The following is a 26,935-nucleotide window of genomic DNA, read 5'->3' on the forward strand; positions in this document are numbered from 1 at the left end:
GCCGCCGCGTCCCTGGCCCTCTTGACGAGCCTGTTCCGCCTATCGGCGGTGACCATCTCCCGGCGCTGAACGTCCGCCCTCAACTCGGCGTTGGTCACGCCCGGTGGTCTTGGCATCAGTGCCCTCAGCTTCCTCTGCTTCGGCTGGGTGGCATCGGCGCGGCGGCGCGAGGACAAACATATTTCTTCGGCGGCATGGCGACTGGTCTGATGAGGAGAATGGCAGGAACGGTGAGGGAGAAGGGGGAAGCAATGGGGGGAATGGAGGGAAAGGGCGGGCAAAACGGCGGGAATATGCCTGGAGTCGCCTACAGCGTGGGCCACGCGCCTTTTCGCTTCGGCCGGCGCTCCCAGGCATCCCCGGGGGGGTGGGTTCGGCTCGGATTTGCCGGCTGCTATTTCGGCCCAAACCGATGATAAATGAGTGGTTGGGGGCGTGACTGGCCGATTTTTCGTCGCCGGCACTAAAAGATGCGCTCTAGGGGACCTGTTGGGGTGCGAGTGGAGATGCTCTTAACTTACAATATAATATGGGTGGTGTTTAAGTTAACGTACTTTAATTAGGTCTTGAGTTTGCGCATGCCAACAAGATAAACTTCGAGTTACTTGTTTCGCTCTCACTCCCCGGGTGAAAAGCGATGGACCGAGCTCGACCGCCATGATAAAAAGCGGGAGGCGACGTCGTACCACCGATCAACTTCGTGCGCCGGCAGTAACTCGATCACCTCTCTTTTCGAGTCCGATTCATTCTACTACGTACCTCACCTACAAGAAACCGTACGATCGATCGACTCGCCTGATTGGCCATTGGCGCAGCTAGCAAATGGATCGATGAACTTGCGTGCGTGATCACATCCGCCGGCGACCATAATGTGGCAGCACGACGATGACGAGATAGCGCGTGCATGCAGAAGCTGCAGGTGCCGTCTGAGCAAAGCAGCACGTAACTCCGTGCCATGCTGTGTGCAAACCCGGTAGAAATGGAGCAGGCGCCTGAAGTCCATGCAGTGCGTCAGCAAATCAAGAATGGCACCAGAAGTTTGTGCTTGACTGCTTGTGCGCGCTGCCCGGCGGAGCACGGCACACGTCCCGTCCGTCGTCTCTCGACTGAGCTAGACGATGGAACACAAACCGCGCCGATCCGGCCACCAACTAGGTACTGAACCTACGGACAAGCTAGTGATGGGACTCCCCGGCCGTGTCGCCGTCGCCGATCTTCGGCCAGAAACGTTACCGACCGGTCGGGTCATCACGCCCTCGGAATCACCGGGACTAGAATGTGTTCATACTGCTAGGCTGCCTCACGGCCTCACAGGCGACACAACCATTTACCATGGCGTATTTGGACACAAAACTGCGTGCACTTCTGTACCACAGCTCGACCCGTCGCGCGCGGTTGGTCTCGTGCATACAGTACGTAGAAAGGTGTTGCGTGGCCGCGAACGATCAAGAAGCAATGTTCGCGGAATCGGGGTCGATGATGCCATGATGGTAGTAGTACGGGCCGCTTGGCGCTTTGGCGCTGAGAGCGACAGAGACGTCCATCGAAATTCGAAAGCCTCACCGGCAAATATTCCTTCCAAAAGCTTCGCCATTGGTGGCCGTCACTGTTCACTCGCTGGCCCCATGGACGAGACGGGAAGCCGATCGTCCTCTGCTTTGATTCGCGGTTGACTGACTTGCCTCCAGTGGCGGCCACGCGTGGCCGAGATGAGATGCCAAGCAAACACGGTGCACTGCAGCAAGTTGGGGGGCCGGGTCGTACTACGTGCCGCCAAGCAAAGGAAAAGCCGAGGAGGAAGAGGCTCCGGAGGGCCGGGCGGCAGTGCCCCGGGTCGGGCGAATCGGCCGCCAAATCTCCCGGAAAAAGCAAGTCAAGCTCAGCCGCGTCTGGAAAAAGGCTCTCGCGATATGCCATGGCCATGATAAGGGACACCGACACAATGGCGGGCAGCGCCACGAATGCCGATGCATTTTCTTTTCCCCGGCCGTCGTACGGAGGAGAGATGGATGACGGACGCTACTGGCTAACTAGTGAGTGTGTGGGATACTGTAGCAGCAGTGGCTTTCGGTGGAGCTGGGGACGCTTTTCTTGCACGGTCGCCGGCCTGACCAACCGACCTACCACTCATGGAAGCTTCTACTGCCGATGCGTGTGTTTCTTTCTTCAGATTTTTTTTTACTTTCAATCTATTCATCTTCAATCACGATAATAAAATAAATAGAGGTAATACAAATTACAACCATGTCGTGGACAAACTTGCGACGTCTACAAGCACTGGAGCGAGCCGAAGGCGCGCAGCTGTCATCGCCCTCCATGACTCGAGCCGGGCAAACCTTATTGTAGTCGACAGTCGGGAAGTCGTCGTGCTAAGGCCCCATAGAGCCAGCGCATCAACCATCGCTGATGAGAAAAGTTGTCGATCAGAAGGATCAAACCTGTAAACACTCAAACGAAGATCAGATCTAAACAGATCCATCAAAAACTAGCACCGACCGAATCCCGCGAGATCCAACGGAGAAACACCTCCACACGTCCTCCGACGATACCAGCCGCACCATCGAGATATGAATAGAACGTGGGAGACATTATTCCTACCAAAGGACACGTCGTCGTCATACAACCCCAACCAAAAAGGTGAATCTAACAAGAACAAGAATGGAGTACCTCCCACCGGCGGGGGCCGAGATCCTCCGCACCTCCATGGCCCAGTGGCCATCAGAGATGGGGCGGACCGGTGGCGGCATCGATGGGAGGAGAAGGTGCTTTTCTTATGGAGGAGGAAAAAGATGATAGTAACGCGTGATCTCTTTCTTCAGAAATCCTATTCGTGCGTAAGACTTGTATGTAAGAATAGCATCACTAGTGGGGAAATACCCTTCGATTCCTGGTGTATATACATCTTATATGGGAATAATAATAATAATAATAAAAGTCTGGATTTTTTTTACAATAAACATGCCTTTCTTTTTGAAATGGCAGACACCACACTAGGATACGTCCGCGGCCCACGTACTCTCCGCCCCCCTATTGACACCGTCCATGGTGGACACCACAATGGGCAGGTGTTCGGTCAAATAGTATTGAGCTTATTTTTCAAATTCATGTCGTTTTTTAAGTACGAAGGATTGCGGGGTACTCAGTGAAGGGGGGTAAGTTGTTATGCGATGTGTGGTTGGCCGTATCTGCGGACTTTGTAGGCAGGAGCCGAAGAGTGTTTTTTTAGCAGCGCGTGCATGGTTTGTTTCATGCGCGAAAGCACACTGTGTCCTATAACATGCACATCATCTATAAGTGCAATGTCAAGTCCTTAGTGTATTGATAGTACACCATCGAGAACTCCGTCATGAAGTATTATGGAGGCAATGTGGCCATTGCGCATGGCAACCATGAAGATCATAATTTTTGCCTCTTCCTAATGTACATATTGATTGATTAATTCCTTCACTCATTGGTTCTCTACACATTGTCTAGCCTGCAACGTAGTACAGGTCACAAGGCAGACCATTCATGCACATACATTGTTGAATGAAGCTCAAGGTGTAGTGTGTGTGGGATAACATAATCAGATCATGAAAAATTTATTGAACATCCGGTTAATCTCGTTGAGTTGAACTATTATTGTAGTAGACACATCATGCTATTTATGGATGATTTGTATATTTTCTATCCGAATTTTGAGGAATTTTGTCGTGTTTGATGAAAATCGTCTGATTAATTGAAATCCGGTTTGAAATATATACAACTACAGTCGGATGATCGGCTCCTGCATCCGTGTCGGCGGATTGATTTTCTCCGATCCATAGACAGATGTTGTCTCCGGTTTGGAGATCGGCGTTGGAGATGCCCTAACTTCCCCTTTGATATTATCTTACAACATAAACCATTTTAATCGTAGAAAAAACACATCCAAAAGCCTACTGGTTTCATCAGGCCACCTGATACCAAGGCCACCTGATACCAATCAATACAAAAATGACCAATCAAATCTTGGCCTGTGCTATACCTGCTGTCACCGGCCGGTAAGGACTAATCACCTACTGACTGCCTCTCATGCGTCTGCGTATCTGGTATCTCTCTCCCTCTCTATGTACGATTGTGTGTCTGTCATCTCCGGCAGGCGGCAGAAAGATGAACTCCTCCCGCTCGCGCGCTCCAGTGCTCAACAGACGAAAGCCGGCGGGCCGGGGCTCGATGGTCGATCAGGACGTGATTTTGGCGCGGGAGTAGGCCTGCTGCTGGTGGCCGCCGGCGTGCACGCGGTGCGACGAGGAGTGCGAGTGCGCCGTCTCCCGGTCGACGAGCGCGCGGAGGCGGAGGAACTCGTCGACGGAGCAGGGCAGCCAGAGCGGGCCGGCCGAGTTGTAGCCGTACGTGTCCCGGGCCGCCTCCAGCAGCCGCTGGAAGAGCGGATGGTAGAGGTAGGCGATGGGGATGACGAACCGCCGGAAGCCGTCGCCCTGCTGCTCCGCCTGGGCCTGGCCGACCCGCACCGCCAGCCACCCCTTCTTCACCTTCCCCTTCTTCTCCGCCTGGTCCCCTTGCATGATGGTGGCAGCTCGCTCTCCGGCGGTCCAACTGCAGCCGCCCTCTCGCCGTCGCTGGCGCCGCTGGTGGCAGGTGCTAAGAGGTCACTGCTCTATTGCAGGCCAAGGAGCCAATCCAGATGTGTGTGTTTGTGTGTGTGGTGCGGTGTGGTTCGCGGCACTCGCGGTGCTTTTTATAGGACTTGCACGGCTCGTGCGGCCGGGAGGAGATTGGAAGATTAGATTAGATTAGCCGGCGGTGCGTAGCGCACCCGTGCGCTGCCTGTACGTACGGCGTCCTTTGCTACGGTCCGGCGTCGGGGCTTCCGTGTCGGGTCGGGACGGCGCGCGGGTGATGGATCGTGTGCGTGGCTGACACGGCGGCCCGTCGGAATAATCGGGTTACGGCGTCGGGGTCGCTGGCCGTACAAGTCGACCGTCGCGTGCGCGTCAGGCCTCAGTTGCGGTGAGGGGGATGGGTAGGTTGGCGGTGGAGCCATGCGCGCTAGTGGAAGGTGCGATGTGGTTTGGACGGACGGAGAGATGGCAACGGAGAAGGAGGGGCACGCTGTCGCCGGGCCCGACCGGCGGGTGGTGCACAGGTCGTACGTACGTCGTCCTTTGGTCGTGGCGCGCCTGGCCCACGACGGCGGCCGTGGCAGGTGGAATTGTTTTCTTGAGCTGTGCAAGCGAAAAAATTGACATGTTTGCTGTACGTGACTGCTGCCCCACGGCCACAGGAGATGTTGATGCATGAGGACAATTAAATTGGCCGGACTTTAGTCTGGCTTTGCTCATCGCCCAACTGTTGGATTGTATCTGTTGGAGCCACCCTCTGGATTAAGTTCCTGTTCGGATTTGGGAACTAGGTTTAGGCAAGGTTTCTTTCTTTGGTGGGGCCCTTCTACTAGCTGTTGTCTCAAACATGGTTTCTCTCTCGTGGGCTGTATTTCATCTTGGGGTGCAGACATGCTACATGTGTAAAACGTAGCTTGTTTCTACTTACTACTTAAAAAAAAGAGGATGGGAACTAGTTGTGTAAAAAAGAGGGCCAGATCAGGGCTAAAAAAAAATCGCATTAGAACAGAGAATGGCGACAACGTGAAAAATCTGTAATAATTTGAGGTAGGATTTTGGGGGTATATCCGGGGTACATATAACTAATTGGGCACCGGAGGTGGCCTAGGATCCCCACATGCCGTACCACCCATCCCCACTAGGCGCCCTTGTAAGACGGAGGTCTAGAGGGGTAGGAGGTCTAGGCACCGAGGAGCCCACCAGATGTTGTGCCTTAGTCTATTGGTCTTCTTTTCGGTGAGAAAACACCTCTTTTTTTGTAAACATTTTATATGGCGATTTCCTGAGATTCCAAAAACAGCAGAAAATAGGAATTGACCATGGGAACTGAATCGATAGGTTAGTCCAATGATAAAATATGTCCAATCTATGTATATATGTTAATATAGTAGCATGAAATATCAAAAATTATAGACACGTTTGGGACGTATCACTTCTCGAGTAACAACGACGAAAAAGTCAGGCGCTACGATGAAGCCGACACCTCCAGAACTAGCTCTGGGCACCACCCATTCCACAGCAAAGCAGATGCCAGAGCCACCCACCGCCGCCACTAGAGGCCCGCCGCAGAGCCAACCGAAAAGCCCACCACCTAAGGTCGCCGCCTCGATATCCATCTCCGAACCTCTCCCTTGCGCTGAGAGTAACGATTAGTTGAAGAATACCATGCATTGATGGGTGTTGAGGGCCAGACACCTCTCCAGGTAGCACATCCGAAGGGAGCAGCAGCCAGCGCCCCGTTAGATATGGCCTCTGGCCAGATCTTAACGGGGAGCTTTCTAAAGACCAGCAACTCCGGCCACCTAGCAGCTTCGACCGCGTCGACCACGGCCACAACCGAACCTCTCACACGAACCGCCGTCACCACCATAACTTGTCAAGGGCCACTGTCTCGCCATCTTCCTGAGATCGGCGCGCCCGGGGACAAGGGCCGTCGTGGCAGGAAGCTGCCACCATGCCCCTCACCAAGGCGCCGCCCCAGCCCAACAGTGCCACCACGTACTGGCACCCCTAAACGAGGAGGCGAAGCGCCCCACCGCCGTTAATGCCGGACAGGCTTTTCCTGGCCGCGCCCTCTGATTGCGGTGAGAGAGGAAGGAGGGAGCTTGCGGCCGCAGGGAAGGGTCGTCCCCGTCATCTCCAAAAGCGACACGGGAGGGTAATTTGAGATAAGGATATGTTCCCGGACAACATATCTTATATAACTTTTTTATGAAGTATCTTATATGCAACCTTCAAAGCAGCTTTGCGATATAATTAAGCATTGATGTGAAGTCTGCTGTAAATCCACAAGGGCCATCTTCACTTATGCTCCCGGAACTTCGTATTACATCACGACAAGTTTCGGTTCCACTTTACTGTTACTACAAAATTGTTTATAATATCCAACACTTCGTCACCAAGGTCCGTGAGTTATCTTTGATAGACGATAAAATATTCTTACACATGAAGACGCTAGTTAAGGTTGGTGTTGAGCCTTCTAAGTTCTAATTAACCACGACATACAAGCTGAGCATAGTGTAAATGGTTAGGTTCTTTGCGGTAAAACTAGCGCATCCTGATTCAAGCTCTAGACTTGAAACAGGTGCTCATATATTTTTTGGATTCATTTATCTATTCTTTCATCGGTATAGAGTGCTCTATACCACAAGCATAAGAGGGCAGTGGTCGGAGAGGGAAGATGATAAGGCATGCAACACATGTGTGTTGAAGGTCGTGTCCCACTCCGCATGACTTCCACCTCGATGAGCAAGCCGAAGACGACATTATTTGGAAGCATGCGAACAATGGGATCTACACGGCGAGCACCGCCTACAAAGCGCAATTTCTAGGCCTGACTCTGTCCCCCATGGACCGCATGGTGTGGAAGGCTTGGGCACCTCCAAAGATTAAATTCTTTGCTTGGTTGGCTTTGCAAGGTAGGATTGGACTGCCGATCGTTTGGAGAAGCGTGGTTGGCCAAACTGTGGCCCTTGCCCGCTTTGCAGAAGAGAACAAGAAACGGGGATACACCTCTTTGTCAAGTGTCGCTACACACTTAGGCTCTGGAGATCAATCATCGAGAAGCTTGGGCTCACACACATGGACACCTCCGATTGGCAGTTAGAAGTAACCGTCCCTGAGTGGTGGCAAAAAAGAACCTACGACCGCAACCCTCACCGCCACGCAATGGCTTCCCTCACCATGCTCGTTTCTTGGATCATTTGGAATGAGAGAAACGCCTGCGTTTTCCGTCGAAAAAGCGCACCACTGCCGGTCCTCCTAACCAACATTTTAGAAGATGCTAAACTTTGGGTTACTGCTGGCGCAAGAAAGCTAGGGAACATCATATTGTACGAGTAATTGTCATGCCGTTTATTTGTGAGTGTGTTGTAAAACTCTAAACTCTACTCTTCCTTATTTAATTGAAGAGGAAAAAAAATTCCTCCGTTTAAAAAAAAAAATCTGTTGGTTTAGTCGTTCAAATGTATTCATAGGGGTGAGTGTGTGTATGTGGTCGTTAGCGTTTGTACCGTGTTTCGGAGAAAACACAAAGTATGAATGCATAGATAAACGAACTTTTTTTTTTCGAGAGTCAGATAAACGAACTTTAACCCAGCCAAATCTCAGGCTCCCAGCTTCCAGTGATATAGGAGGATTCGTTACCACTTCCCCTCCTCGCACCCACCCAGCTGTCTGCCCACCTGATCATAGGAGACGAAATCAAACTAAACCGGCCGTCGTACGTTCGAACGGCCACGACCACACGGCCCAGGCTAGGGCCTGCCGCACTCGGCCGGGCCGGACGGTTGCGTACGTGATTCCACGCCCCAGCGCATGCAACTCGCCGGGTCCCGGCAGACGTCCATCCATGATCCACATCATCCATGCGTGTTACTACTTACCACGATACGACTGGATAATCCAGCCAGGCGCGGGCGTTGGCGCTGCCACGGCACCATGGACGGTGATAGATGTACGCGGTGCGTGCGTGCGCCGACATCGCGGTAACCCTCGCGTGGTCGCGCCCGTGACAGCCATCGAGACGCCGGCCGCGTACTGGCTGCGCTCAGTGCGCGCGCGCGGCTCGCTTCCTCGCCGGCCGAGGGGTCTACACGGCCGCGCGGCTTTGCCAGTTTCGCTCTCATTCTCTCCCGCTTCGACCGGTGAAAACGCTGGATCAGTCGGTAGTGCGCGCCCGGCCCCGTACGTACGGTGGATTGCTCTCCTAGTGTCCTCGAGCCCGCGCCGGGAGCATGCCGGCATGGACATTTGCATGCATGCATGGTGCGATGCACGCGTCGGGCAAAGCAAACCGGATATATGCTTGCTGCTTTGCTTGTGCGGCTGGTGAGTGGGAGTATGGCACTACTACACTGTATCCCACTGCAGCTGCCGCGGCATGGCAAACGATACCGTAGGCCGTAGGCCCATCTTGTGTGTTCTCGCATTGATATTACGTCGGCTCTTCGTGAGTAGCTAGCCGGGAAAAGTTTGCACGGGACGTACTACGTACTTCTCCACTGGCTTATTCTGGGTGGTGGTGCCCAAGTGATGAAGTGAACGTACCGTACTTTAGTTAGGTCTTCAGTTTGCGCGTGATAACTTTGAGTTTGTTTATATAATTACGAAGTGATCGACACTCTGCTTTGGCACTTGTTTCGCTCTCGGCCCGGGTGAAAAGCGATCCATCCATGAGCTCGACCGCCACGATAGAAAGCGGGAGGCGACGTCGCACGACCGATCAATCAACTTGGTACTCCTCTTTTCTAATCCGAGTCATTCTAGTTCTTCACCTACAAGAGACCACACCATCGATCCGCTCGCCTGATTGGCCATTGGAGCAGCTAGCAAATCCATCCATGAACTTGCGTGCGTGACAATGACGAGATGGATAAGCTAACACATGCATGCATGCAGAAGCTGGAGGTGCCGTGCGAGCAAAGCAGTAATTCAGTTCCATGCAATAATCTGCAAGGCCGGTAAGCAGGCGGCAGTCCATTCAGTGCATGCGTCAGCAAATCAAGAATGTCGCCACAGGCTCGGTGCTCATTGCCCGGCGGAGCACGGCCCCCGTCCCATCCGTCTCGTCTTTGATCAACTGATTGAACAAACCGTGTCGATCCGGCCACTAAGTTGTGAACCTACGACAAGCGATGGGACTACCCGTGTCGCCGTCGCCGATCTTCGGCCAAGAACGTTACCGACCGGTCCGATCATTACCCCATCGGAATAACCGGGAGAAATACGTGTGTTCATACTATCCCTCCGTTCGGAATTACTCGTCTAAGAAATGAATGTATCTAAATGTACTTTAGTTGTAGATACATTCATTTTTTGTGACAAGTAATTTCGAACGGAGGGAGTACTAGACTGCATCATGGCCTCACAGCCACAGGCACGACCGACATGACCATTTGCCATGGCCCGGCCCGCCTGGACACGAAACAGCCTCCTGCAGCGGAGATAAGCTGCTACCACGAGCGTTCTTCCAAAGGATATGTACCACCATGGCTCGACCACTGGCGGTTGCTCTCGTGCATACAGTGCGTAGAAAGGTGTTGCGTGGCCGCGAACGATCAAGAAGCAATGTTCATGGAATCCTGGTCGATGGTGCCATGATGAACAGGGGTGTGGTGTAGGAGGGATTCGACCGGGGGTACGTGCTCTATAGCTATGTATCTATCCCGGCCGCTTGGCGCTGAGAGCAACGGAGCCACGGGGGGCACGCAACGAACGTCGCCCTGCCCACATCCAAAGCCACCATCATCAATCCTCCGTATCATCATCGCTGGTCACCGGCAAATATTCCTTCCAAAAGCCTCGCCATCGGTGGGCGTCACTGCTCACGCGCTGGTCCCACGGACGAGACGGCATGCCGATCGTATGTGCAAGTTGGGGCCGGGCGTGCCAAGGTCGTAGTACGTGCCGCCAACCAAAGGAAAAGCCGAAGCCGAATCGGCCGCCGAATCTCCCGGAAAAAGAAAAGTCAAGGCCACGTCCGGAAAAGTCCCCTCTCGCGACATGCGATATACTGTGATAAGGGACACCGCGACAGTGGCGGGCAGCGCGATTATGCCTCGCCTTTCTCTTTCTCTTTCCCGTCGTGGTACGGAGCAGGGATGAGAGATCTTTCGGTCGGTCGAGCCGGGGACGCTTTGCTCGCACGCTCACCGGCCTGACAGACCAGACATGCCATGGAAGCTTCTACGGCTGGCGCATGTGTTTCTTTCTTTGTTTTCAATGCCCCGCGTGCGTGCGTGCGTACGTGGCTGGCTCGGGTCGAACCGGCGTCTGCGCCTCTGCCTGCGCATGCAGGCTGAGAAAGAAGAGAAACCATACCGTGATTTTGTCTTTCTACAAGAAAGCCGAATGTGGCTCGTCGTGATTTAGTTCGACTCGGTTTTCTTATGCAGTAGCTTAAACACGTGCCATGCTTTCCCTCTCCTCTGGTGAACTGGACATGTGTTCTGTTTGACCATTGTTTCTTGCGACTTGTCCGCATACAGCAAGGACAGGAAGCACCTGCCTGTTTTAGAATCGTGTTTAAGCTACGAAAACGTCTGAAAAACACACCTACAAAAAAGTGTTTGTTCCTACGAGCGATGGGGCTGGCAAAATGAGTAACTATTTGGAGCCTGTAGATTACACTACTAGTGAGACAGAGGTTGTTCCTTCACGGGAGTCTTTTGGAAAAGTGATCGAGAAAATTCCAGGTATTGCTGATTTCAGTAGTCAAGATGGGGAGGTTGGTAAGGATGGAAAATAACTTCCTCCTAAAAGATGCCCTAGGTTTAAGACAAAGATGTTAGAGTGGAGGACATGGCTAAAGAGAGGGAGCAACAAAAGACAACTACAGTAATGCTTCTATTCCTAATCTTCTAGACATGAATAACCCTTCTCTTTTTGACGTGTATTCATGCATTGTGATTTATTTGGGTTGCACCATGGATTGATTGGGCATAACATAGAGATAATGGGAAAAATAGAGTTGGCTAGATTGGATATGCTTTCTAGTAAAGATATTATTGCTAAAGATGATCTTCATATGAGCCCTCCAGGTCCTATTGACATTGGAGATGCTGACTTAAATGACCTCTGTTCTGATGGAGACAATTCTCACATTGCTTTGGAGGAGAAATACTTCGATAAATTCAAACATGTTTTCTCCTCTAAGAATTTGTCAGGCTGGAAGACGACATACCTGAAAGGATTTTTCTGGAATGCCAGAGGGATTGCTGGAGAAATTTAAAAAAGGTTTATTAGAGTGTGTGTATTGGCTCAATCTCTAGATTTCCTGGGTATTCAGTAAACCATGAAGGGGCACTTCTCTAAGAGTGAATTTCACTCCTTATGTGGAGGACTTTTTCTTTTAATGGCATTGGACTCCTACTGGGGGGAAATCTGGAGGTATTTTGGTTGGAGTTAATGAGGATTCTTTGAAGGTTTTGGATTCTAAACATGAGCATTATTCTGTCATAATGCTAGCGTATGAAAAAGAAAAAAGTAGATCTGACTTGGAATTTAGTTACTGTGTACGGAGCTGCTCAACCCGAGAGAAATTTGAATTTCTAGTTGAACTATCTAGAATATACCAGAGAAATACTTTACGTTGTATGATACGGAATGATTTCAATATTATTAGGAAGAGCTCTGAGAAGAATAAGCCGAACACACCTGGTCACTGGAGTTTAGTTTTTAATGCTATAATTGAGCATGCTAGACCTAGTGAGTTACCACTGGCCGATTAGAATTATATCTGGGTAATAATTTAGATGATCCAACATTTGAGAAATTGAACATAATTTTAATTTGCTCAGATTGGGAAGAGAAATACCCTTTGTCAATGGTTACTTCATTGGAAAGAGAGATATATGATCATACCCCTTTAATATTGGATACTGGAGAACAAATCATAAACCCACTCTAGGTAGATATGATAATTCTTGTGCACTAATAGAGGATTTAAATGTTGTAGTGGTGAAATCTTGGAATGCTAGATATTCTAGTCCAACATTGTGATTTGGCAGTAGAAATTGAGAATGGTTAGGAGAAAATTAAGATGGTGGGATAAAAATGTTACTGCTTGGTACAGGCTTCATGCTATTAATAAACACTTTTAGAAAGAGTTCAAATGGTTGCAAAGACGCAAGGAGAAAGAAATTAAATAAGGGGACTCTAACACTGGATATTATATCAAGCTAAGGCGAATAGTAGGAGAAGAAAGAATATTATTACTTCTTTGGACCAGGAGAGGAGCTATTAGGAAGGACAATGACCGCGGTCGGAGGAGCACCGAGACGTGCAACCGGACCGAGCCACCCGCAGCAGAACATCTCGCCGATGTGGTAGGGAATGAAAGCGCGGGAACAGGCCGGGGCAACCACGCGAGACTCCACCGTGGCCATGCCCTAGAAACGCCATGGAGGAAGGCCTCGCCGCCGCCATCAGCCCTCGGCAGCGGCGAGATTACGAGCGGCGGCGACTAGGGTTAGGAGCGGGCTGTGTTTCCTGTGGACTCAGATGCGAGACCTCTACCTTTTCTATTAGGATGTGGGTAGGTCTTAGTCGACTGAGACTTAACCAAATCTATGCGATAGCGTAACATGTAAGAAAGAAATAAAAAAACTAAAAAAATTGCACGAATCTTAACGTAACATCCCACGAATATAACATCGGCTGAGACTTAGATCGTTGACTGAAACTTAACAATCCTGTTTCTATTAAGCACAACTAATGGCACCAATTACCATTACAAAACTGAACAAATATTTTTTGCATTGCCACTGTAGCTTGCAACACCACCCAGCACAGATGACCAAAGTAAAGTTACAAATCTGGACAGCAAGCGTAAAGCACCTGTCTCTGACCAAAACATCTGGATCCCAACACATAACTTAAACATATGACAAACACGGCAGGCTTGTTAGCTCACTAGTTAACTTCCCCTTGCTCTTGTCTTGCTTGACAGCATAAATCATGTCAGTCCTAGTAGAAAAATAAAATCTAAAAGCATATTGGTTTCAGCAGACGACCACCTGATGTCAAATCAACACAAAAATGGCAATTCCAATCTTGGCCTGTGCTATGCCAGCTCTCACCGGCCAGTAACGGACTAATCACCAACTGCTGCCTCTCATGCGTCTCTGTATCTGGAATCTCTCTCCCTCTCTATGTACTACTCCCTCCGTTCCAAATTACTCGTCACAGAAATGGATGTATTTAGAACTAAAATACATCTAGATACATCCATATCTGCGACAAGTAATTCGGAATGGAGGAAATACGTATACATGTGCGTCGTCTCCGGCAGAAAGATGAACTCCCGCCGCTCGCGCGCTCTCGGAGTCTCGCTGCTCAACAGACGAAAGCCGGCGGGCCCGGGCTCGATGGTCGATGTGGGTTGAGAACTCGAGATCAGGAGGTGACTTTGGCGCGGGTGCACGGGGCGAAGGAGTGGCCGTGCTGCATGTGTCCGCCGGCGTGCACGTGCACGCGGTGCGAGGACGAGTGCGCCGTCTCCCGGTCGACGAGCGCGCGCAGGCGGAGGAAGTCGTCGACGGAGCAGGGCAGCCAGAGCGGGCCGGCCGAGCTGTAGCCATACGTGTCCCGGGCCGCCTCCAGCAGCCGCTGGAACTGCGGGTGGTAGAGGTAGGCGATGGGGATGACGAACCGCCGGAACCCGTCCGCCTCCGCCTGGTCCTGGCCGACCCACACCGCCAGCCACCCCTTCTTCACCTTCCCCCTCTTCTCCGCCTGGTCCCCTTGCATGATGATGGCAGCTCCATCGCCGGCGGTCAAACTGCAGCCGAGCTCTCGCCGTGGCTGCCGGCGCTGCTGCTGCCGCGAAGTTACTGCTCGATAGCAAAGCTAGCTAGAGCCAAAGAGCCGAGCGAGAGGTGTGTGGTGCGGTGTGCTTCGCGGCACTCGCGGTGGTTTTTATAGGACTTGCACGGCTCGTGCGGGCCGGGAGGAGGTTAGATTACATTAGCCGTCGGTGCGTGGCACCGCTGCCTGTACATACGACGTCCTTTGCTACGGAACCCGGCCTCGGGGCTTTCGTGTCGTGCCGGGGCGGCGGGTGATAGATATCCTGCGTGGCCGACACGGCGGCCAGCCGGAATGATCGGGTTACGGCGTCAGGGTCGCTGGCCGTACTGGGCGATCGTCGCGTGTGCGTCAGAGCATCTACTACAACCGGAGTTGACTAATCCGGGGCCACTGATAGTGGCCGGGCTAGCATTCAAAGTTCGGGTCCATAATTTGATCCATCGAATCAAATCATCAAATCCATACTATTTTCATGCAGTGTTAAATTACAAATGTAGTTCATACACGCCATCGGACTAACAAAAATTGACATGCTCTACTAGCTACGAATGATACGACAAGTTCATCAACAGATGCCTTGCCGTCTTTCGTGCGGCAGTAGCGGTCAAAGACACAAAACTGATCAAGGCGGATCTGAAGGAAATATGCCCTAGAGGCAATAATAAAGTATTTTTTATTTCCTTGTATCATGATAAATGTTTATTATTCATGCTAGAATTGTATTAACCGGAAACATAATACATGTGTGAATATATAGACAAACAGAGTGTCACTAGTATGCCTCTACTTGACTAGCTCGTTAATCAAAGATGGTTATGTTTCCTAGCCATAGACATAAGTTGTCATTTGATTAACGAGATCACCTCATTAGGAGAATGACGTGATTGACTTGACCCATTCCGTTAGCTTAGCACTCGATCGTTTAGTATGTTGCTATTGCTTTCTTCATGACTTATACATGTTCCTATGACTATGAGATTATGCAACTCCCGTTTACCGGAGGAACACTTTGTGTGCTACCAAACGTCACAACGTAAATGGGTGATTATAAAGGTGCTCTACAGGTGTCTCCAAAGGTACTTGTTGGGTTGGCGTATTTCGAGATTAGGATTTGTCACTCCGATTGTCGGAGAGGTATTTCTGGGCCCACTCAGTAATGCACATCACTATAAGCCTTGCAAGCATTGTGACTAATGAGTTAGTTGCGGGATTATGTATTACGGAACGAGTAAAGAGACTTGCCGGTAACGAGATTGAACTAGGTATCGAGATACCGACGATCGAATCTCAGGCAAGTAACATACCGATGACAAAGGGAACAACGTATGTTGTTATGCGGTCTGACCGATAAAGATCTTCGTAGAATATGTGGGAGCCAATATGGGCATCCAGGTCCCGCTATTGGTTATTGACCGGAGACGTGTCTCGGTCATGTCTACATAGTTCTCGAACCCGTAGGGTCCGCACGCTTAAAGTTACGATGACAGTTTTATTATGAGTTTATGTATGTTGATGTACCGAAGGAGTTCGGAGTCCCGTATGAGATCGGGGACATGACGAGGAGTCTCGAAATGGTCGAGACGTAAAGATCGATATATTGGACGACTATATTCGGACTTCGGAAAGGTTCCGAGTGATTCGGGTATTTTTCAGAGTACCGGAGAGTTACGGGAATACGTATTGGGCCTTATTGGGCCATACGGGAAAGAAGGAAAAGGGCCTCAAGGGTGGCCGCACCCCTCCCCTTGGTCTGGTCCCAATTGGACTAGGGAAGGGGGGCGCCCCCTTCCTTCCTTTTCTTTTTCCCTTCCTCTTTTCCTATTCCATATGGGAGGTGGAATCCTACTAGGACTAGGGAGTCCTAGTAGGACTCCACACTTGGTGCGCCCCCTCCTAGGGCCGGCCTCCTCCTCCCTTTCTCCTTTATATACGGGGGCAGGGGGCACCCCATGGACACAACAATTGATCCTTGAGATCTTTTAGCCGTGTGCGGTGCCCCCCTCCACCAAATTACACCTCGATAATATCGTTGCGGAGCTTAGGCGAAGCCCTGCGTCGGTAGAACATCATCATCGTCACCATGCCGTCGTGCTGACAAAACTCTCCCTCAACACTCGGCTGGATCGGAGTTCGAGGGACGTCATCGAGCTGAACGTGTGCTGAACTCGGAGGTGCCGTGCGTTCGGTACTTGATCGGTCGGATCGTGAAGACGTACGACTACATCAACTGCGTTGTGATAACGCTTCCGCTTTCGGTCTACGAGGGTACGTGGACAACACTCTCCCCTCTCGTTGCTATGCATCACCATGATCTTGCGTGTGCGTAGGAAATTTTTTGAAATTACTACGTTCCCCAACAGTGCCATCCGAGCCTGGTTTTATGCGTTGATGCTATGCACGAGTAGAACACAAGTGAGTTGTGGGCGATATAAGTCATACTGCTTACCAGCATGTCATACTTTGGTTCAGCGGTATTGTGAGATGAAGCGGCCCGGACCGACATTACGCGTACGCTTACGCGAGACTGGTTTCACCGTTGCGAGCACTCGTTGCTTAAAGGTGACTCGCGGGTGTCTGTCTCTCTCACTTTAGTTGAACCGAGTGTGGCTACGCCCGGTCCTTGCGAAGGTTAAAACAGCACCAACTTGACAAACTATCGTTGTGGTTTTGATGCGTAGGTAAGAACGGTTCTTGCTAAGCCCGTAGCAGCCACGTAAAACTTGCAACAACAAAGTAGAGGACGTCTAACTTGTTTTTGCAGGGCATGTTGTGATGTGATATGGTCAAGACATGATGTGATATAATTTGTTGTATGAGATGATCATGTTTTGTAACCGAGTTATCGGCAACTGGCAGGAGCCATATGGTTGTCGTTTTATTGTATGCAATGCAATCGCCATGTAATGCTTTACTTTATCACGAAGCGGTAGCGATAGTCGTAGAAGCATAAGATTGACGAGACGACAACGATACTACGATGGAGATCAAGGTGTCGTGCCGGTGACGATGGTGATCATGACGGTGCTTTGGAGATGGAGATCAGGAACACGGTGCTTCGGAGATGAAGATCACAAGCACAAGATGATGATGGCCATATCATATCACTTATATTGATTGCATGTGATGTTAATCTTTTATGCATCTTATCTTGCTTTGATTGACGGTAGCATTATAAGATGATCTCTCACTAAAATTTCAAGATAAAAGTGTTCTCCCTGAGTATGCACCGTTGCGAAAGTTCTTCGTGCTGAGACACCACGTGATGATCGGGTGTGATAGGCTCTACGTTCAAATACAACGGGTGCAAAACAGTTGCACACGCGGAATACTCAGGTTAAACTTGACGAGCCTAGCATATAACAGATATGGCCTCGGAACACGGAGACCGAAAGGTCGAGCGTAAATCATATAGTAGATATGATCAACATAGTGATGTTCACCATTGAAACTACTCCATCTCACGTGATGATCGGACATGGTTTAGTTGATTTGGATCACGTAATCACTTAGATGATTAGAGGGATATCTATCTAAGTGGGAGTAAGTAATATGATTAATTGAACTTAAATTTATCATGAACTTAGTCCTGATAGTATTTTGCAAATTATGTTGTAGATCAATAGCTCGCGTTGTTGCTCCCCTGTGTTTATTTTTGATATGTTCCTAGAGAAAAATTATGTTGAAAGATGTTAGTAGCAAAGATGCGGATTGGATCCGTGATCTGAGGATTATCCTCATTGCTGCGCAGAAAAATTATGTCCTTCATGCACCGCTAGGTGACAGACCTATTGCAGGAGCAGATGCAGACGTTATGAACGTTTGGCTAGCTCAATATGATGACTACTTGATAGTTTAGTGCACCATGCTTAACGGCTTAGAATCGGGACTTCAAAGACGTTTTGAACGTCATGGACCATATGAGATGTTCCAGGAGTTGAAGTTAATATTTCAAGCAAATACCCGAGTTGAGAGATATGAAGTCTCCAACAAGTTCTATAGCTAAAAGATGGAGGAGAATCGCTCAACTAGTGAGCATGTGCTCAGATTGTCTGGGTACTACAATCGCTTGAATCAAGTGGGAGTTAATCTTCCAGATAAAATAGTGATTGACAGAATTCTCTAGTCACCATCACCAAGATAGTAGAACTTCGTGATGAACTATAGTATGCAAGGGATGACGAAAGTAATTCCCGAGCTCTTCGTGATGCTGAAATCGACGAAGGTAGAAATCAAGAAAAACATCAAGTGTTGATGGTTGACGAGACCACTAGTTTCAAGAAAAGGGCAAAGGGAAGAAGGGGAACTTCAAGAAGAACGGCAAGCAAGTTGCTGCTCAAGTGAAGAAGCCTAAGTCTGGTCCTAAGCCTGAGACTAAGTGCTTCTACTGCAAAGGGACTGGACACTGGAAGCGGAACTACCCCAACTATTTGGTGGATAAGAAGGATGGCAAAGTGAACAAAAGGTATATTTGATATACAGATTATTGATGTGTACTTTACTAGTGTTTATAGCAACCCCTCGGTAATTGATACTGGTTCAGTTGCTAAGAGTAGTAACTCGAAACGGGAGTTGCAGAATAAACAGAGACTAGTAAAAGTGAACAAAGGTATATTTGATATACAGATTATTGATGTGTACTTTACTAGTGTTTATAGCAACCCCTCGGTAATTGATACTGGTTCAGTTGCTAAAGAGTAGTAACTCGAAAACGGGAGTTGCAGAATAAACAGAGACTAGTAAAAGGCGAGGTGACGATGTGTGTTGGAAGTAGTTCCAAGATTGATATGATCATCATCGCACACTCCCTGTACTTTCGGCATTAGTGTTGAAACTAAATAAGTGTTATTTGGTGTTTGCGTTGAGCATGAATATGATTTGATCATGTTTATTGCAAAACGGTTATTCATTTAAATTAGAGAACAATTGTTGTTCTGTTTACATGAATAAAACCTTCTATGGTCATACACACCAACGAAAATGGTTTGTTGGATCTCGATCGTAGTGATACACATATTCATAATATTGAAGCCAAAAGATGCAAAGTTAATAATGATAGTGCAACTTATTTGTGGCACTGCCGTTTAGGTCATATTGGTGTAAAGCGCATGAAGAAACTCCATACTGATGGGATTTTGGAATCACTTGATTATGAATCACTTGATGCTTGCGAATCGTGCCTCATGGGCAAATGACTGAAACGCCGTTCTCCGGAACTATGGAGAGAGCAACAGATTTGTTGGAAATCATACATACAGATGTATGTGGTCCGATGAATATTGAGGCTCGTAGCAGGTATCATTATTTTCTGACCTTCACAGATGATTTGAGCAGATATGGGTATATCTACTTGATGAAACATAAGTCTGAAGCATTTGAAAAGTTCAAAGAATTTCAGAGTGAAGTAGAAAATCATCGTGACGAGAAAATAAGGTTTCTATGATTTGATCGCGGAGACAAATATTTGAGTTACGAGTTTGGTCTTCAGTTAAAACAATGTGGAATAGTTTCACAAATTCACGCCACCTGGATCACCACGGTGTAATGGTGTGTCCGAACATCGTAACCGTACTTTATTAGATATGGTGCGATATATGATGTCTCTTACCGATCTACCACTATCGTTTTGGGGTTATGCATTAGAGACAGCTGCATTCACGTTAAATAGGGCACCATCAAAATCCGTTAAGACGACGCCTTATGAACTGTGGTTTAGCAAGAAACCAAAGTTGTCGTTTCTTAAAGTTTGGGGTTGTGATGCTCATGTGAAAAAGTTTCATCCTGATAAGCTCAAACCCAAATCGGAGAAATGTGTCTTCATAGGATACCCAAAGGAGACAGTTGGGTACACCTTCTATCACAGATCCGAAGGCAAGACATTCGTTGCTAAAAATGGATCCTTTCTAGAGAAGGAGTTTCTCTCGAAAGAAGTGAGTGGGAGGAAAGTAGAACTTGATGAGGTAATTGTACCTGCTCCCTTATTGGAAAGTAGATCATCACAGAAATCAGTTTCTGCGACACCTACACCAATTAGTGAGGAAGTTAATGATAATGATCATGAAACTTCAGATCAAGTTATTACTGAACCTCATAGGCCAACCAGAGTAAGATCCGCACCAGAGTGGTACGGTAATCCTGTTCTGGAGGTTATGTTACTAGACCATGACAAACCTACGAACCATGAAGAAGCGATGGTGAGCCCAGATTCCGCAAAATGGCTTGAGGCCATGAAATCTGAGATGAGATCCATGTTTGAGAACAAAGTACGGACTTTGATTGACTTGCCCAATGATCAGCAAGCCATTGAGATTAAATGGATCTTCAAGAGGAAGACGAACGCTGATAGTGGTGTTACTATCTACAAAGCTAGACTTGTCGGAAAAAGGTTTTTTGACAAAGTTCAAGGTGTTGACTACGATGAGATTTTCTCACTCGCAGTGATGCTTAAGTCTGTCCGAATCATGTTAGCAATTGCCGCATTTTATGAAATCTGGCAAATGGATAAACAAAACTGCTTTCCTTAATGGATTTATTAAAGAAAAGTTGTATATGATGCAACCAGGAGGTTTTGTCAATCCTAAAAGTGCTAACAAAATATGCAAGCTCCAGCGATCCATCTATGGACTGGTGCAAGCATCTCGGAGTTGGAATATACGCTTTGATAAGTTGATCAAAGGATATAGTTTTATACAGACTTGCGGTGAAGCCTGTATTTACAAGAAAGTGAGTAGGAGCACTACAGCATTTCTGATAAATATATGTGAATGACATATTGTTGATCGGAAATAATGTAGAATTATTCTGCAAAGCATAAAGGAGTGTTTGAAAGGAGTTTTTCAAAGAAAGACCTCGGCGAAGCTGCTTACATATTTGAGCATCAAGATCTATAGAGATAGATCAAAACGCTTGATAAGTTTTTTCAATGAGTACATACCTTAACAAGATTTTGAAGTAGTTCAAAATAGAACAGTCAAAGAAAAAGTTCTTGCCTATGTTACAAGGTGTGAAATTGAGTAAGACTCAAAGCCCGACCACGGCAGAAGATAGAAAGAGAATGAAAGTCATTCCCTATGCCTTAGCCATAGGTTCTATAAAGTATGCCATGCTGTGTACCAGATCTATTGTATACCCTACACTGATTTTGTCAAGGGAGTACAATAGTGATCTAGGAGTAGATCACTGGACAGCGGTCAAAATTATCCTTAGTGGAATAAGGATATGTTTCTTGATTATGGAAGTGACAAAAGGCTTGTCGTAAAGGGTTACGTCGATGCAAGTTTTTACACTAATCTAGATGACTCTAAGTCTCGGTCTATATACATATTGAAAGTGGGAGCAATTAGCTAGAGTAGCTCCATGCAGAGCATTGTAGACATAGAAATTTGCAAAATACTTACGGATCTGAATGTGACAGACCCGTTGACTAAAATTATCTCACAAGCAAAACATGATCACACCTTAGTACTCTTTGGGTGTTAATCACATAGCGATGTGAACTAGATTACTGACTCTAGTAAACCCTTTGGGTGATGGTCACATGACGATGTGAACTATGGGTGTTAATCACATGGTGATGTGAACTATTGATGTTAAATCACATGGCGATGTGAACTAGATTATTGACTCTAGTGCAAGTGGGAGACTGAAGGAAATATGCCCTAGAGGCAATAATAAAGTATTTTTTATTTCCTTGTATCATGATAAATGTTTATTATTCATGCTAGAATTGTATTAACCGGAAACATAATACATGTGTGAATATATAGACAAACAGAGTGTCACTAGTATGCCTCTACTTGACTAGCTCGTTAATCAAAGATGGTTATGTTTCCTAGCCATAGACATAAGTTGTCATTTGATTAACGAGATCACCTCATTAGGAGAATGACGTGATTGACTTGACCCATTCCGTTAGCTTAGCACTCGATCGTTTAGTATGTTGCTATTGCTTTCTTCATGACTTATACATGTTCCTATGACTATGAGATTATGCAACTCCCGTTTACCGGAGGAACACTTTGTGTGCTACCAAACGTCACAACGTAAATGGGTGATTATAAAGGTGCTCTACAGGTGTCTCCAAAGGTACTTGTTGGGTTGGCGTATTTCGAGATTAGGATTTGTCACTCCGATTATCGGAGAGGTATCTCTGGGCCCACTGAGTAATGCACATCACTATAAGCCTTGCAAGATTTGTGACTAATGAGTTAGTTGCGGGATGATATATTACGGAACGAGTAAAGAGACTTGCCGGTAACGAGATTGAACTAGGTATCGAGATACCGACGATCGAATCTCGGGCAAGTAACATACCGATGACAAAGGGAACAACGTATGTTGTTATGCGGTCTGACCGATAAAGATCTTCGTAGAATATGTGGGAGCCAATATGGGCATCCAGGTCCCGCTATTGGTTATTGACCGGAGACGTGTCTCGGTCATGTCTACATAGTTCTCGAACCCGTAGGGTCCGCACGCTTAAAGTTACGATGACAGTTTTATTATGAGTTTATGTATGTTGATGTACCGAAGGAGTTCGGAGTCCCGGATGAGATCGGGGACATGACGAGGAGTCTCGAAATGGTCGAGACGTAAAGATCGATATATTGGACGACTATATTCGGACTTCGGAAAGGTTCCGAGTGATTCGGGTATTTTTGGGAGTACCGGAGAGTTACCGGAATACGTATTGGGCCTTATTGGGCCATACGGGAAAGAAGGAAAAGGGCCTCAAGGGTGGCCGCACCCCTCCCCTTGGTCTGGTCCGAATTGGACTAGGGAAGGGGGGCGCCCCCTTCCTTCCTTCTCTTTTTCCCTTCCTCTTCCTATTCCATATGGGAGGTGGAATCCTACTGGGACTAGGGAGTCCTAGTAGGACTCCACACTTGGTGCGCCCCCTCCTAGGGCCGGCCTCCTCCTCCCTTGCTCCTTTATATACGGGGGCAGGGGGCACCCCATGGACACAACAATTGATCCTTGAGATCTTTTAGCCGTGTGCGGTGCCCCCCTCCACCAAATTACACCTCGATAATATCGTTGCGGAGATTAGGCGAAGCCCTGCGTCGGTAGAACATCATCATCGTCACCACGCCGTCGTGCTGACAAAACTCTCCCTCAACACTCGGCTGGATCGGAGTTCGAGGGACGTCATCGAGCTGAACGTGTGCTGAACTCGGAGGTGCCGTGCGTTCGGTACTTGATCGGTCGGATCGTGAAGACGTACGACTACATCAACCGCATTGTGATAACGCTTCCGCTTTCGGTCTACGAGGGTACGTGGACAACACTCTCCCCTCTCGTTGCTATGCATCCCCATGATCTTGCGTGTGCGTAGGAATTTTTTTGAAATTACTACGTTCCCCAACAGGATCTGCTCACTATCGGAGCTGTCCAAACCGTCGCCGTCCTCATCCTTTCTCCTCCTTGAGGGGCAGTTCGGCCATGGCAAGGATCGTCCTCCTTTGGTCTGTAGCCATCGCCTTGACTGCCCTCCTCCGCCGCTTATCAGCTATGCGGGCACGGAGGCTTCCTCCGTCTCTGCCTCGCGGGTTGTCGAAGCCGCCTCCGCTTGGTGGGCTGACGTAGTCGCCTCCGCTTCAAGGCGCATCCACAGCCTAGCGCGACGGGCACGCCGCGCCTCCTTCTCGTTTCCGCGAATCGTAGAGGCAGATATGGCCTCCATTTCGGCAGGCGAGGCTGCGGGGACGAGGTGCCAACTAAATGGTTCCGCCGGCAGAGTGGTGTTGCGCCCCCAACGGATCCTATCGCCATTTGGGCAATGCAATCTCGCCGGATTGATGATGACCGCGGGAGGGCGCACTCCTCCCGAAAGCATCGGAGAGCAGGACGGATGATCATATCCTCCTCAGGGCTGCAAGGGATGAGCTCCCAGTCCTTGGATCCAGACATCTTGGAGTCGGATCCAGTAGCCGCCATGAAGGACTACGCAAATGCTCACCGGAGAGGAGCTTGGATACTATTGGGGTGGAATGGAGGGGAGTGAAATGCAACTAGGGTTTCATTTGGAGTATGAATGGGGTTCACTTTACGTGGGATTGGGTGAGCCACAGTGGGCCGGATCTAACATGACGAGCGTGTCCCGATGTCCCCATATCCGCCCTAGATATGGGCTGGATATGAGGAGCGTCGGTCAGTCCAGACGTTTGGGTCGGATTTGCAAGGCGCGGTTGGATGACAGGTTGTGACCGGGCAGCCCAGTGGTTGGGTGACGGGTAGTGATTGTTGGGAAACATTGCATGGAAAACAAAAAAAATCTACGCACACGCAATGATCTTTCCATAGAGATGCATAGCAACGAGGGGGAGAGTATGTCTACGTACCCTCGTAGATCGTAAGCGGAAGCGTTTCACAACGCTGTGGATGTAGTCAAACTTTCTTCGTGCTCAAGCCGATCTAGTACAGAACGCACGGCACCTCCGCGTTCTGCACACGTTCAGCTCGGTGACGTCCTCCGCCTTCTTGATCCAACAAGACGGCGAGGTAGTAGATGAATTCCGAGAGCACAACGGCGTGGTGATGGTGATGGTGATGTGATCTCCGCAGGGCTTCGCCTAAGCACTACGAAAATATGACCGAGGGAGTAAACGATAGATGAGGGCGCCGCACACGGCTAAGACAATGTTGTGTCCTTGTGTGGGGCCCCCTCCCCATGTATATATAGGTGGGAGGGGAGAGGGAGGCAGCCAGGGCGCGCCCCTAGGGGCTGGCCGCCAGCCCTAGGGCTCCTGCCCTCCTGCGCCCCTCCCTTTCCTTGTATGAACAAGGGGAAAGGAAAGATGAGGGAGAGGGAAGGAAGAGGGAGTCCAACTCCACACTTTCCTTTCATCCTCCCCTTTCCTTCCCCTCCCCATAGGGCCGGCCCCATAGAGGGCGCACAAGCCCCTTGTGGGCGGGTGTGTTCCCTCACTTGGCCCATAAGGCCCATATCCTTGCCGGGGGTGCCCGAAACTCATTTCCGGTGACCCGATCAGTATCCGATACCCTCCGAAACACTTCCGGTGTCCGAATACAATCTTCGTATATATCAATGTTTACCTCTCGACCATTTCGAGACTCCTAGTCATGTCTGTGATCTCATCCAGGACTTCAAACAACATTCGGTTACCAAATCATGTAACACTATATCGTCAATGAACGTTAAGCGTGCGGACCCTACAGGTTCGAGAACTATGTAGACATGACCGAGACACCACTCCGGTCAATAACCAATAGTGGAGCCTGGATGCCCATATTGGCTCCTATATATTCTACGAAGATCTTTATCGGTCGAAACGGTATGACAACATACGCAATTCCCTTTGTCCATCGGTATGTTACTTGCCCGAGATTCGATCGTCGGTATCTTCATACCTAGTTCAATCTCGTTACCGACAAGTCTCCTTACTCGTTCCGTAATACATCACCTCGTGACTAACTCCTTATTCGTTTGCTTGCAGGTTTATGATGTGTATTATCGAGAGGGCCCAGAGATACCTCTCCGATACTTGGAGTGACAAATCCTAATCTCGATCTATGCCAACTCAACAAATACCTTTGGAGATACTTGTAGAGCATCTATATGATCACCCAGTTACGTTGTGATGTTTGATAGAACAAAGGTTTTCCTCCGGTATCCGAGTTGCATAATCTCATAGTCGAAGAAATATGTATTTGACATGAAGAAAGCAATAGCAATAAAACTGAATCATCATTATGCTAAGCTAACGGATGGGTCTTGTTCATCACATCATTCTCCTAATGATGTGATCCCATTATCAAATGACAACACATGTCTATGGTTAGGAAACCTTAACCATCTTTGATCAACGAGCTAGTATAGTAGAGGCTTACTAGGGACACAGTGTTTGTTAATGTATTCACACATGTATTTAAGTTTCCGATCAATACAATTCTAGAATGAATAATAAACATTTATCATGAATAAGGAAATATAAAATAACAACTTTATTGTTGCCTCTAGGGCATATTTCCTTCAGTCTCCCACTTGCACTAGAGTCAATAATATAGATTACATTGTAATGAATCTAACACCCATAGAGTCTTGGTGTTGATCATGTTTTGCTAACGGAAGAGGCTTAGTCAACGGGTCTGCTACCTTCAAATCCGTATGTATCTTGCAAATTTCTATGTCTCCATCCTTGACTTGTTCACGAATGGAGTTGAAGCGTCTCTTGATGCGTTTGGTTCTCTTGTGAAATCTGGATTCCTTTTCCAAGGCAATTACTCCAGTATTGTCACGAAAGATTTTCATTGGACCCAATGCACTAGGTATTACACCCAGATCGGATATGAACTCCTTCATCTAGACTCCTTCATTTGATGCCTCCGCTTCACACATAGATCCCGCCATGACGCTCTGCTTGGAACTGCACCAACTGACAGCTCCACCATTCAGTATAAATACGTATTCGGTTTGTGACTTAGAGTCATCCGGATCAGTTTCAAAGCTAGCAACGACGTAACCATTTACGACGAGCTCTTTGTCACCTCCATAAATGAGAAAC

General features: G+C 48.5%; 2 protein-coding genes across 2 annotated transcripts; both read right to left on the minus strand.

Moving 5' to 3' along the window:
* Positions 1–3,853: 3,853 nt before the first annotated feature.
* LOC123141878 (auxin-responsive protein SAUR32) lies at positions 3,854–4,704 on the minus strand. The gene has a single exon (XM_044560947.1). The coding sequence runs from the start codon at positions 4,545–4,547 to the stop codon at positions 4,203–4,205; it is 345 nt and encodes a 114-aa protein (XP_044416882.1). The 5' UTR covers positions 4,548–4,704; the 3' UTR covers positions 3,854–4,202.
* Positions 4,705–13,572: 8,868 nt separating this feature from the next.
* Positions 13,573–14,481, minus strand: LOC123141879 (auxin-induced protein 15A). Its single transcript, XM_044560948.1, has one exon. The coding sequence runs from the start codon at positions 14,352–14,354 to the stop codon at positions 14,001–14,003; it is 354 nt and encodes a 117-aa protein (XP_044416883.1). The 5' UTR covers positions 14,355–14,481; the 3' UTR covers positions 13,573–14,000.
* Positions 14,482–26,935: the final 12,454 nt, after the last annotated feature.

The sequence above is a fragment of the Triticum aestivum genome, chromosome 6D (genome assembly GCF_018294505.1).
Source record: "Triticum aestivum cultivar Chinese Spring chromosome 6D, IWGSC CS RefSeq v2.1, whole genome shotgun sequence".
Lineage (NCBI taxonomy): Eukaryota > Viridiplantae > Streptophyta > Magnoliopsida > Poales > Poaceae > Triticum > Triticum aestivum.